The sequence below is a fragment of the Megascapheus bottae genome, unplaced genomic scaffold, assembly GCF_031878675.1.
Source record: "Megascapheus bottae isolate mThoBot1 unplaced genomic scaffold, mThoBot2.hap1 HAP1_SCAFFOLD_323, whole genome shotgun sequence".
Taxonomy (NCBI): Eukaryota; Metazoa; Chordata; class Mammalia; order Rodentia; family Geomyidae; genus Megascapheus; species Megascapheus bottae.
The window spans coordinates 24,430-38,620 of NW_028327445.1; the positions used below are offsets into that span (position 1 = coordinate 24,430).

Genomic DNA, 14,191 nt, shown 5'->3' on the forward strand with positions numbered 1-14,191 from the left:
CGAACAACATGGGCACAGCAACGACACAGGGACCACGGTGAGGGGCAGAGGCGCAGCACAGCCGCCTGGCAGGTCCAGGCCTGAGCCCAGAGTGAGTGAGTGTGTGCGTGTGCGTGTGTGTGTGCGCGCGCGCGCATGCCCCCCCCCCCCACACACACAGAGTGACAAAAGCCTTATACTACGGAGCAGAAAGCACACTCGGGTCAAGTCTTCTCCCACTCCCTGCAGACGGCAGAAGAGCCGGCCTCACCTGTACGCCGCGTTGTTACTGCTGTTGACGTCAGGCACGGGCTTTCCTGGGGACGCGGGTGGGTTTGGTGGGCTCTGACAAGGGGAAATACCAAGAGTTAAAACCCAGTCCACAAGCACTCTTTTTCTAAGAAGAGGACTTTCCAGTGCTCCCTCCATCTGTGAGCTATCATTTCTGTAGTGCAGCGAGGACAAGAGCCAGGGCGTCGGTACACTCGGGTGGGCGCTCGCTTCTCATTCACCCTCTCATGATGTGAGAGGTGAACAGTACAACCCCCAAGGCAGGGTTCTTCTGAAAACACACAAGTTCGAACGAGAATGGCAACAGTAACGTAGACACGTCCAAGACCCCACGTGAAAAACTCTCACGCCAAAATGATCTTTAAGATTTCGCGTAGAAAGTGTTCCCACCACTTTGTGTCTTCAGTCATTTCACAAAAAGATGGCCTGGGTCAGCTGTCTGCCTTCCAAGCCACAGAAATAGAAATGATTCCTCCCTGCCCCGCCCCTTCCCGCCCAGTCCTGGGGCTTGACATCAGGGTCTGAGCACTGTCCTTGGGCTTTCTCAAGGCTAGCGCTCTACCACTTGAGCCACAGCACCACTTCTGGCTTTTTCTGTGTACGTTGAACCTAGGAATCGAACCCAGGGCTTTGTACATGCTAGGCAAGCACTGTACCACTAGGCCACAATCCCATGTTAGCAATGAATTTCTAATATCCACATATTAGGAGGCACAAATCAGGCCTCTCTTTGTGATGCTATCCTCATTCATTTCATAGAATGAGAACGAATGACAGGACTCCACACAAGACTAGCAAAACACAGTTCACACCCACTGAACCAGAAGCAGTAAGCCAACACTCTTCTCCTTCAATCTCCACAGAACATAAGAAACACGAAATAAGGAGATAAATGAACTGACCCTAAGGAAATAGAGCTATAAGTTTATAAACAACAAAGAATTCAAAGTCAGTGTGACTAAGCTGCTTGATGAAAGATGATGCCTGAGCCAGATGAGCAAGTATCCCGAGAGAAGCAAACCCACGTTTTAGAACTGCAGCACAGCACGTGGTCTTTGCAGCCTGGGGTGGCTGCCAGGGCCACTTTAGAAGGAAGAGAGGTCTGTCTTGGCTCACCCTTCTGCAGGTCCAGAGGAAGGGGACCACACACGTGTGTGTGTGTGTGTGTGTGTGTGTGTGTGTGTGTGTGTGTGTGAATGTGCGTGTGCCCAGGGCATGCGCGTGTGGTCACCTGCCTCTGGTCACTCCCGCTCCCCATAAGCCACCAGGACCTCTGAGTGTGGGGCTCCACGCTAGCAGCGCTGTCGGCGCTTCACCTTTGCCTGCAGAGGCCGCAGGGGGCGAGGCTCCCGCCATCTGACTCTCTCCGGTAGGGATTCTACTTCTATGATGAGACTTGCGCGGAAACCTGAAGCGTTACCCAGGCCGGGGCGTGAGGTGCACGCCACGTGACGTGGACGTGGATGTGGACCCTCCTGCTGGGCATCCCCAAACCACCCTGGCCCAGCACAGGGTCCACAAAGAAGGATAAAGAAAAGAAGCGGAGCCAAAGGACTCGGCCCTGGGCAACACACCCCTCAACTCTGTCTGCCACACTCAGCAGCCTCGGCTTCGGAGCCGAGCGTCGTCACACACCTGCTCAGCACGCACACAAGAAGAAAACTGGCACTGCCCAGAACAAAATGGAAATGTTCACAGCCAAACGGTTGTACGTGAACATTTAAGAACGTGGGGTCCGTGGACAATCACATCATCTGAGAGCGGAGGGAAGAAGATGGAGTGACGGCCAGATCATCCCCGGGAAAGGCGACTCTGTATGGACAAGGAATGACAGCAGCGCCCGCCAGGCTGGGGAAGGAGAGGAAGTGAAGCTTAACGAGCTACGAAGAGTGGAGTCAGGAAGCAACCCAACAAGCAGCCAGCCCGACTCAGGAGAAGGCCAACAGGAACCCACGCACGGGACCAACGTGCACAGGACACGTAGACGTGGGCACGCACGCACGCACGCACGCACGCACACGCAGCGGAAGGCTGAGTAAACAGAAAAGGTAGCCACACTGCCAGTTCTGGACGGTGACATGAACTAAGTCACAGTCAGTTCCGCATGGGTAGAAGCCAGTGTGGCACACAAGGCCTTCCTCTCAACCTGCCATTACTTCAAACTAAATTGCTTTTTTAAAAAACAGTCCTGGGCTTGAGCTCAGGGCCTGAGCCCTGTCCTTGGATTTTTCTCAAGACTAAAGATCTACCACGTGAGCCTCAGCACCACTTCTGGCTTTTTCTAAGTTCGTGGTACCGAGGAAACAAACCCAGGTCTTCGTGCATGCTAGGCAAGCACTCTACCACTAGGCCACACTCCCGGCCCCCTAAATCGTTTTTTACACAGGCAAGTGAGGCAAATACAAAACTGCATTAACACAGAAATCCAGGAATAATTCTCACTTTATCATTGACACCAGAATTAATTTAATTCGTGGCAATTATGATAGCCATTAGGCTAGACACTAATTTGCGCAAATGAACAAGTTGAGGAAGAAAGCCATCCCGCTGCTGGGTTAAAGCATGAATGAAGAAACAGAAGTAGTAAGGCAGAAGGCAGACTGGTGGGGACACACGCTAGCCTGGGACATCTGCACTGCACTCTTTGCTAAGAACTGGCGAAGATGCTGAAAGCACTAGACATGACTGCCCTGTCTCCACCCCCACGCCCTGCGTGCACAGCACCAGAGAGCACGACGCCTGCTGTACCAGACCACTGTCCCAGACATGCGCAAGGGGAGACACGCGGCACACACACGCACTGCAGGACGGACAGGAAGCGCAGCGTCAGAACCACTCACACAGAGTTGTCCTGGGAGAAGAGCGCAGGGCTCGAGAGCCCCAGCTCCAGAACGACAGCAGTGTGTATTGAAAACACAAATTTCACACTTGTAATAGAGGAAAACGTCCATGCCAGGGCAGGACTGCTGACAATGGCACACAAACAGAAATCTTTACCTCTTGTCTTTTCTTAAGATCTTCTTTGGCTGCTCCAAAGCGTTTGGTTAGCCTGGCTACCTTGGCCTGAAACAAGAAAAATTAAAGGCAATCAAGTGGCAATCGAGCAGGGAGCAAGACGCTCAGGCGGCATCGCCCCTACACAAACAAAAGGGCATCTCAGGAGGCTGAGATCTGAGGATCGCAGTTCAAAACCAGCCTGGGCAGGAAAGTTCCCAAGACTCTGATCTCCAACGACCCCCTAGAAAACTGGAAGTGGTGCTGTGTGGCTCAAGTGGTAGAGGGCTAACCTTGAGTTGAAGAGCCCAAAGACAGCGCCCACACAGAGTTTAAGCCCCATGACCCACCAAAACAAAAACACTTCCCATTCAAGTGCACAGTGAACCAAATGGCTGGAGAGACAAGTCCAGCCCAGTCCACCTGACAGCAGCACAACGGACCAGCAGCCCTCGGGACTGACTTCCTCCAAAACACAGCCTACTTGAGGCCACACAGCAATCGCAGCAAATACAAAAGAACTATCTCATACCTGTCATCCTAGCTACTTAGTAGGCTGAGATCTGAGGATCAAGGTTCAAAGCCAGCCTGGGCACAAAAGGGCCTGAGACTCTTATCTCCAATTAACCTCTAGAAAAATGGAAAGTGGGGCTTGGCTCAAGGGTAGCTTGGTAGCCTTTAGCTAAAAGAGCTCAGAGACAACGCCCAGGCCCTGGGGTAGGCCAGTAGCCTTGAGCTGAAGAACTCAGGGACAGGGCCCAGGCCAGAGTTCAAGCCCTGTGACCCACCAAAAACAAAAACAAAAACAAAGCTATCTCCTAACAAAGAAGACCCCAGCCCAGAAGTATTTGCTGGTATACTCTAGCAGGCCTTTAATGACAAACGATCACTCCTGCTCCATAAATAAAAAGGAAGGAACACTACTAAATTCACTCTATGAAGCCAGGATCATCCTGATACCAAAATCAGGCAAGGACAAAAGAAAACTACAGACAAATTTCAGTTATAAACATACACCTAAAATGTTTAATAATTAAATCCTAACAAAACTATTCTAACAACACATGAAAACCACTATACACAAAATAATCAAGTTAGTTTTGTTCCAGGTATTCAAAGATAGTTCTAAATAAATGGAAACAAGAGGATTCTGTAATCACCTCAATACAGGCAGACATTCCTCCTTTAAGTCCTGAAGGAAGTCGAAATAGAAGGAACACAGCTCAACCTAATAAAGGATGGCTTTAAAGAAAATGTGGAAAAACTGAAAGCATGTCTTCTAAAATCAGGAACAAGCCCAGTACATCCTTTTCTCTGTACTCTTCACCAATAGTGCTTGAATTCTTAGCCAGAGAAAGAAATGAGAGATACGAAAGGGAAAGGTGTCAAATGATCCCTGTTTACAGAGAACCTGACGTGACGATACTTGAAATCTCTAAATCTTCCCCGCTAGTAGCAAGATAACCAATCATCATAAAAGAAAGCGGCTTCTCTAAATCTACTAATGAATTCACTGAGAAGAAGTCAGGGAAAGACTCCTCTTCCTAATCACCTCAAACACCACACAGAAAGTGATCGAAGTAGAAGCTCGGTGCGGACGGCTGTAGCTTACAAACCTGCAGCTCCGTGAGGACCGTCTTGTGCCTCTTGTTACACTCGATCTTCTCCACCCGGGTTTTCAGCTCCGCCAGAGTCTTGTCAAACACAGCGCACTGCAGCGCGCACAGCTTCTCTTCTAGTAACCACTGCACAACCTAAAGAAATGGGGGTTCTGCTCACTCCGCACGGCCATTCATCAGGCAAACAGCAGCAAGAAGTCTTTGTATAAGGATAACGGATTCACACTCAAGTGTTTCACAATCTGAGCGCCTCCGTACGGCTCCCAGGGCTTTACAGGTGCCGCACTCAGCACACGCGTGGACCACGACGCAGCGAGGAGCGTTCCAAAGCACAAATTTACACAATTCCTTACACACTCCACCTCTCATCGTCCTAACAGCTGAAAGACTAAGCAGTGTAATCTTCACACCCAGGAGAGAACCACAACAGGTCAGGGAAGACACTATTGTTTCTATTGCCTCCCTGTTCCTTTTTTTGCGATGTCTTCGTGGTGAAGGGATCTTACGTTATAAAGTCACATCTGAATAGGGAATGTATGAAAAACCAGTATTGCCGGAGTTTCACCAGCCTACTGTAAAGGTCAGTGAACACATTTTGAAGAATATGGAAAATACTGAATATTTTTGTTATTACTACCCCTCACCTACACACTTATGGGGGAGACTTTCACAATCCTCGCATATTTCCTTTCCGCAGTTCTTTCAAAGCGTTGCGCTCTAACTTATAACAATCAAGTACATAATGAAGAATTTAGAACGCACAGATGTAAAACGGTGAAATCAGCTTCTTCCAACATTAAAACACAATACGCAGAACCTAATGAGCAATAAGACTGCATAAACTCAATCATTTCATATTCTGGTAACATGGATGTCAGTCAAACACACAACACTATCACACCGAAAATCTAGAAAAATGAAGACAATCGTTCTTTTCGGTTGTTCTGTTGGTATCAGGAATTGAAACCCAGAGCTCTGTGCTTGCCAGGCACACAGCCTACCATGTAAGCCACACCCGCCCTTCCAGGGACCAGTGCCTTTTAAACCATAATTCACGACACCTTTTGAAGCTTCTGATTAATGTCTCCTTTCGCAGTTATCTTTACTTGAAGCTCCGCCTCGTATTCGTCCTCTAAGTACCGTCGCCGTTTGGACTGTACATTGTCCATGTCCTCTGATTTAGAGCGCTTCCTTCTGGAACATTCATCTGAGGACAAAAGCCACAGTGATCAGTCCGCTGTTTTCCTTACAGGACTTGATTCCTATTTTGCACTCTCAGAATTGGATTCTTCACCAATTCTCTGATGAATTGCATTGTGTGCGCACGCGCACACGTGCACACGCACACACACACATATTTACATACACACACACCTTTTAGCTTCAACCATCAGATGACATTTTCAGTCTGTTAACTAAAAACTTTCTAAGGGCTCTGCAACGTGTGCTGTAAATACAGAACCTCCTTGGCTGAAGGTCTCCTCGTAAGATGGAGAAATCCGTGTCAGCTACGTCATACAGAAAACGCAGTCATCTCTCATTCTTTCCCTGCCCCAAATCTCAGTGCACATTAGTCCTCTGAAAAAGGTACAGAATGTATGCTAACGATGCAGACTTCTGTCAAGGGTACCTAGCTTGATTATCTAGTTCTTCCACTTCAGTAAACATAGAAAAACCACTTACTCCCTAGACTTCAGAAAGCAATGGTACTTTTAACATATCCCAATGAATTCTGAACATATACAAATAATAAAATCAATGTTATTGCAAATGTACACCCGAGGCTTAGGGCAGAGACCCAAGTGGTAGAGTACTTCTTAGCGTGTGCGTGTGCGTGTGCGTGTGTGTGTGTGTGTGTGTGTGTGTGTGTGTCTGGGCTCAATTCCTAGTATAGAGCGGAAGGGGGAGAAGAGGGCGTGACATCTGATGACAAAGGTGCTTTAAAAATCCCCGACAACTTTATATGATCTCAAAGGAAGCGGACACTCACTGGATCACAAGCAGATTTTCTCTTTCACTATGTCAAGAACGCCCCACATTTTCCCCATCTCACCATATGACTCCCCACCTCCCTCTGCCTGTCCGCAAGACTCAGCATGGCTCCCAGCAGCACCCCTGGTGCCTGGCACAGGACATGAAGAATGGTAATCGGGAAACAGTCGAGACTTTCTCAAACTAGTGTGTACATACTTTTCTCAGAAGGCCTCTCTTCCTCTTCCTCTATGGCTGGGTCTTCCTCCTCAGCTTTGCTGGACTTTTCATTTGTTTCGACTTCTGCGGCTGCGTTGGAAGAAGGAGAGTAAGACTCTCATGCTCATCACGGACTAGTAAACAAACCCTGAGCAGAAGGTCCTCCGACAAGGAGACTGCTATCAACTCACTGACTGACACTTCAGTAACCACTCCGTTACCAAACTATACCCTCACAATGAAAGTCACAGCCCCAAAATGTTTAATTCTGGAAAGGAAATGGGAGCACAGGAATGAATAATCAAGTGCACATTCAACAGTTCTGTAATTCGTAATAAATTCAACATGGAAAAAAATAATTCGTAATACAGACCTTAAAGCAAAAGTAAGACAGTTTCCCTCTTGTATGTGTTTTGATTCCTTCACATTAAATAATTAAAACGAGGACGGTGATGGTGGCACATTTTCCTTTTGGTTTTTAAACTCAGAAGCTACTGATAAGCTCAACCAATGCTCTCAACCAGAGGGGCAGCGTCAAGTTACTTCATCTTGACCTAAGGACGACTTATCAACAAGGAATGAGACTCCATCCCTCCATTTGACAAGAATGTCACTCCAGAGGAAATGACTTGGTCAACAGTGTTAAAGGATAGGACTTCCCTGAACGTAACCTACCACCGCAGGTGAAAACACTAAAACCACTAAGACAGGGTTATAAGATCTGATGGGCATGAAAAGGTTTTTTACAGGACTGATGCTTGCATTTAACCACAAGGGCAATCCAAAACTTTGTCATTCTTTTTTTTTTTCCTCTAAGAAAAATAAAAGATGGAGCTGGGTGCCTGTGGCTCATGCCTAGAATCCAAGCTCCTCAGGAGACAGGTCTGAGGACTGCAGTTCTGAGCCAGCCTGGGCAGGAAATTATCCCTGTGATACACTACTCAGAAAATGCCAGAAGGGGAACTGTGGCTCAAGTGGTAAAATGCCAGCCTTGGGCACAAAGAAGATCAAGGACAGCGCCAGGCCCCAGGACTGGCGAGCAGGAGACAAGGAAAAACTGCCCGATGGGAGAGGCAGGCATTTGCCAAATCATGAAGCCCATCTACCTTTTAGATGAAAGAGTTTGCAGTCACCACTCCCCAACTCTCAAGTAGCTCAGTGACACTAAGAAAGCCAGGAGGAGGCAGCAGGCTAACCTGGGGAGCACATGGCGTCTTGTGGCATCCCTTCAGACTCCTCTTTCTCACACGCAATGTCCTCTTCGTCAGAGAGGACCAGGAAGGCTTCCTTTGGCAAGCTCTCGTTGCTTTCTTGTTTTGAAGGTGAGCCAAAAGAGCCTTCCATTTTCTCTTCCAAATCTAGATTCGTCTCTTCCATAGGAAGAAGAGAACTTTTTGAGAAGCATGTAAGTTCATCCTCGGTAGGGGCAAGTTTTTCCAAAATAGGGATGATCTCGTCTGTCTCCATGGAGTCTGCGCGTTCGGAGCCATCCTCGCCGTCCTCCATGGTGGCGGGGTCGTGGCAGGCAGCCCGTGGGAGGTGCGGGGCGTTCTCCTCTCCGGCCTTGTCAGCCTGGTCCATGCTGCTAGATATGGCCCCGTCCCCCCCGGCCCCGTCCGTGGCAGGCTCATCGCTTGCTTTCTTCTCGTTTTCAGGAGGTAGATCTGGACAAGTAACGGTACCATCTGGTTCTAGAACTTCCTTCTTCCTGTCAGCGTTCGTGGCCGCATTATGGTTTTCATCGAGGGCGTCCTCACTGGGAGTTTGGTCGGCCTTCCCACCGTCCTCACTCGTCTCTAGGACATCGTCACCATCTTTGTGGCCGCTTTGCTCCGTACTGTGGGCTTCGGGCACGGGCTCACCAGTGGACAGGGAAGTGGGTTGAAAGGCAGGGTCAAGGATGGATGCGGCTGTCGGTGGCCCCATGGCCAGTTCACCCGAGGCTGGAGCCGCAGAAGTCTGCTGGTTGGAGGCCAGCTCACCTGAGGCCTGGTCACTGCAGCCGGGATCGCCAGTGGGCAGGGCCTCTCCGGCCGGCGGGTCCTGAGCTGGCACGTCCCCAGCGGGCGGGTCACCACTGGCACAGTCACCAGGAGCTGCTTCGGCAGAGGCCTCCGCCTCAGACACGAGCTGCTCAGCGGTGCAGCCGCCAGAGGCCACCTCTTCACAAGCAGGGTCACGGGAGGCGGCTTGGTCAGCAGAAGCAGGGGCACTGGCAGAGGGGGCATCCCCAGGACAGGAATCAACCCCATCCGAATCACCGGGGGGCAGGACTCCAGAGGCCGCGTCTCCAGCTGCAGGCTCACTGGAGGCCGGCTCGCTGGACGCCTGATCGCTACGGGCAGGCTCACTGGAGGCCGGCTCACTGGAGGCCGGGTCACTAGAGGCCAGCTCATCAGAGGTGGGATCGCCAGGGGAGGGACCCCCAGGGGCCGGCTCAGGGGAGGCCTGAGCCGGCTTGGGGGTGGATTCGGGAGCTGTCTCAGAAGTCATGGTGTCACAAGATAAAGGTTCACCATTTGAAGCCCCGCCTTGCTTAGTCTTCACCTCCCGTTCTGTCTCGCTGTCGTCGGGGTCGACCCCGTTGACGTCCTCCCCCTCCTTCACGGAGCCCGCCCCCTCCAGCGGTGAGGCCGGGTCCAGGTCCCCGTTCTCGTGGCTGCCGTTGAGGAGCCCGGCGGCGTCGGTCTTCAGCAGCTCCTCTTTCACTTTGTACACTGCCTCCAGCTGATGGCGGTCACTCACTCTCATTGTTTTTCGAGCCTTGAAGATTTTTTTCTGAGGTTCTTCTACACAATCCATTTCGAAACTTTAAAAGAGGAGATAAAGAGCTTAATAATGGAAATCAGACATCCAATTCACGACGCATACTAAAAACTGGTCTTGAGAAACAAACAGTAGACATCATGCACAAGTAAGAGACAAAGGGTCATTTTGAAATAATGACATCGAGAATTCTTAACAATACTTGGTGTGTACAAATTTTTCTATTTACCTGAATTATATGACTCAAAAGTGATAAGTGCAGGCCGGGAGCATGGCCTAGTGGCAGAGTGCTGGCCTAGCATGCGTGAAGCCCTGGGTTCAATTCCTCAGTACCATGTACACAGAAAAAGCCAGAAGTGGCTCTGTGGTTCAAGTGGTAGAGCTCTAGCCTTGAGAAAGCTCAAGGACAGTGCCCCACGTCCTGAGTTCAAGCCCCAGGACCAGCAAAAAAAAATAAATAAATAAACGGTGTTCTGGTCTACACCAGATCAATAACCATGAAGAAACCGGGGAGGGATTGGGGGGAGAACTTTCATTTTCAATATGGAATTTAGCGATTAAAGGAGCTTTAATAAGCAGGTGAAAAGCTGGGTGTCAATGGCTCGTGCTGGTCAGCCCAGCCACTCAAGGGCCTGAAATCTGAGGATCCAGCCTGGGCAGGAAAGTCCATGAGACGCTTCTCTCCATTAACCACTGAAAAGCTAGAAGTGGAGCTGTGGTTCAAGTGGTAGAGTGCTAATCTTGAGCAAAAAAGCTCAAAGACAATACCCAAGCCCTGAATTCAAGCCCCAAGACGCGAAAGAAAGATTAAACAAAATAAAAATGAAGAAAATTCAGAAGTCTAGGGGAATGGTTTAAGAGGTAGAGCACAAGAAGGGATGAAGGGGAGAAGGAGGAGAGTAGAGGGAAAGGAAGCGATGAGAGGAAAAGAGAGGGAGGAGGGTGGCGGGAAGGGTGAAAATACTTGTGGTCCTATCTGATGAAGACATGACTTATACCTCCCATAAAGGAAAAGCAATCAAAATTCAGCGACATCAAACCAAGAAACCCAACTTCAACTCGGCAAAGGACTTGAATGGCCGTTGTCACAGAAAGGCCCACACCTAGCAACTGTCCCTGAGTGATAAGGGCAGGAAGATGCTCCCGGCGCCCACGCCCCGCGTGCCAGCGCAGGAGCCGGGCCTGCAGGAATCCATGTCTGCCTCATGGAACTTCTCACACCCACTCACATGCATTATGCGTCCCTACGTGCGTGCAGAGGTTTATGTACATGAGCCCTAAACTCAAGTAGGTGACGGGCCTGGGCGGCCACTGAGTGACCTTAGGAGAGATGACACACACACACACACACACACACACATACACACGCAGAGCTCCATGGGAGAGCTACAGCACATCTTTCCTTGGCGCCCTCCAGCTTGTGTGTCACATAGAGAAATGTTGGTATGACCAGACGTGCCGACACACACCTACACGCCAGCTACTTGGAAGGCAGACAGTAGAAGCAAACTTGGCAGCCAGCCTGGTCACCAGTTATCAAGAGCCTCATCTCAACCAATAACCCGGGCAGGGTGGTGCATGTCTGTAACCCAGCTGTGTAAAACCACCAAGACCAGTGCTGGCACCAGGGAACAAAAGCCAGACTACCTGAAAAAGTAAACTAGGGCCAGGGGCATGGTTGAAGTGGACTGGCGCCTGACTAGCTAGCAAGCCCTGGGCCCTGAGCTCCAACCCCAGCAAAACACCAGGGAGAACCAGGAATGCTTTCCTAACTTTTGGTGGTCAACTCCAAGCATGAAACCTAGATAGTCATGGCTTCCAATTCCATTCTCCCTGGGATTTACTCAGTGACATTTTAAGCCACCAACACGTCCGGTTTTAGTTGTCTTAAGAAGGCAGTGAGACCTATTTAGTACTAATTAATTGGCATCATGCACTTAGAATGACATGAGCACTAATCTGTATGTGCGTTAGGGTGTTTTTAGACGTAGACTTGATCACTTAATTATTCTTAAATAAGTTTGGTATCTTGCATGTGACTATGGTGATTCTAAAGGTAAAATAATCGTGTTCAGTATTAAATGGCCCTGGACTGCGTGATGTTTGGTGTGGTAATGGGGTATACTTGGCATACAGAGTGAGTACCGCCCACGCCCACCAGGGAGCACCCTGCAGCCGTCTGTCCTCCACGGACTCCTGATCCCAGGAGAATGAAAGCAGACAAGGCCACGAGGCAGTGGGCTAGCTCAGCCACATCCGTGCAAGCCAATCAGCAGCAGCCTGCTCTGGATAGCTAGCTAGTCTGTCCGCTCAGGAAGGAGTCACCTACACAAAAACGTCCAGGGCTACAGTACCAGAACATTCTGGGGACCATCTGGATCGAAGCTGGCATTCATAAATCTCTTCTGCAAAAGAAATGCTAGCTTTTGGAGCTGCAACACTAGAACCAGGCAGGAGCTGTCACATGAGGGCACTCGTTTTCACAGGGAAGACATTTGTGTTTTACAGCAGAAAATGTCTGCTGTGTCTACGAGCAAGGTGTCATGAGCTAGTTTTTCCTGGAAGTATTTTTTCACATTCAGATTCAAGAACTGGAAATACTGTCCCTACTAAAACCTCTTCCACACAATTTATTCTTCCCTAGCCAGAGGACTGGTGTGTTTGGTACCTGTAAACATCTCTCGATAGCTTGTAAAAGGATTTGGGGGTGGGGGTGTATTTCGGATTTTCAGCAACTACTTTTTTGGAAAGCTCAGTGAGCCCTCCAGGTGAGCCGGCTCTCTTTTCTCCTTTCTAGCAGACCCCAGCTAGGAAACAAAGAGAAGCTATTTGGCTCCGCCTACAATCCTCGGCTCAGACAGCGGAGGCACCTGAGTGGCTGTGGAGAGCGGCTCCCACCACCAGCCAGCCAATCAGCGGCTGGTACTACCAGGGCTGCCCAGCAACAGGCCGGGATGGGAAGGGAAGGTCTGCTGAGAAGAAGTAATCTAGAGGGCAGCGAGCTGGCGTGTACACATGTGCCTGCGGAGTGTGCCAACCAACCGTGCAGCAGACACAAACAAGGGGCGCCATGTGCATCTCTCAGTCTCTAGAATACAAATTCATCCCTACCTGAGAGAGGAGGGGCCCGGCCTGGACAACACACAAACGCGGCGTGCGTTTACAGATCAGATTCTGCAAGCCTGTGTGGATACGAGGATGTGTCTCTATGTGCACATCTATGTGCAGAGCCTTAAACCCAGTAAAGGAGCAGCCCTGATGGCGGGAATTCCCAGCTCCAGGATTCAGTAGTGTCTAGGGACAAGGGACTACCATGCTGGGCCTGGCCACGCGCAGTGCCCACAGCTGGCCCGGCATGCACACAACTGCACAACCTGGGGTCGGGCACGGCTGCCTGTCTGCAGGGGAAGCGGATGGCAGGACAGGGACAGGTCTCCGAGCTGGGGACACTAGGAGGGACGACCGCTCCCGTGGGATCCAGGGGAGAGCCGAGCTCGGCCATCAGCAGCCCGAGCACGGTACAAGCCGGCCAGTCAGACCCGGGCGGGCCGGGCCGGGCCGGGCCTCCAGCGCTGGCCTAGTGCTTCAGGAAGCCAAGGCTCCGCACACCCCCGCCTCGGGGCGGCTTCTGCGTGTGCCCGCACGCCGACTCCCACAACCCCACCACGCCCCCCGTTGTCCTGGGATGCTCTGGTGGCGGGTGTGTCTAGAGCACGCCTGGCTGTCTGGAGTCCGGTCTTGGCTGGTGCTGCAGAGGTTCTCCATGCTTCTGCTGGCCACAGTGCTCTCCCTCCCTGGAGATCCTGTCATCTCCATTATGAGCACTCCTTGGTGGGTTGTGGGGGGGGCCTGAACTCGGGGCCTGGGCGCTGTCCCTGACCCTCTTTGTGCTCAAGGCTGGTGCTCTACCACTTGAATCACAGTTCCACTACTGGTTTTCTGGTGGTTCATTGACCTGTCCTATCTAGTCTGGTTTTGAACCAGGGTCCTGAGATCTCTGCCTGCAGAGCGGCTAGAATGACCAGTGAGAGCCACTGGTGCCCCGCAATCTCTTTGTTTAAGATGGAGAAGTCTCTTTCCTTTCCACTTCTACGAATAGTCCCTCTGCTTGTCATCTGCATCCTGGTACTAGCTTGAGTATGGAGACGTGGAACAGAGAAGCTTCAACCAAAAATGTTTTAAGTCATTCACAAGGAAACTGTTTGCTTCACTAACAACTTCTGAAGCAGGCGGGAGCAGCTGTGCTCTTGAGATTCTGGTTCCATGAAACCCAGTGTCGCCAGCAGGCCTACTACAGCCTGTTGCTGGGTGCACCTCCCTCAGAAATCCCTTCTGGAAGATTCTCTTCTGCT

General features: G+C 50.6%; 1 protein-coding gene across 1 annotated transcript in view; it reads right to left on the reverse strand.

Annotated features, from left to right (window-relative positions):
• Atf7ip (activating transcription factor 7 interacting protein) overlaps positions 1–14,191 on the reverse strand; it is a 37,724-nt gene that overhangs the window by 8,679 nt on the left and 14,854 nt on the right. Inside the window, exons 2-7 of the mRNA XM_090327568.1 lie at positions 8,270–9,882; positions 7,074–7,163; positions 5,945–6,090; positions 4,881–5,018; positions 3,268–3,333; positions 251–324 (exon numbers count right to left, since the gene is read on the reverse strand). Coding sequence (XP_090183694.1) covers positions 251–324; positions 3,268–3,333; positions 4,881–5,018; positions 5,945–6,090; positions 7,074–7,163; positions 8,270–9,875 — 2,120 coding nt within the window. The 5' untranslated portion in view covers positions 9,876–9,882. The remainder of the gene's footprint in view (positions 1–250; positions 325–3,267; positions 3,334–4,880; positions 5,019–5,944; positions 6,091–7,073; positions 7,164–8,269; positions 9,883–14,191) is intronic.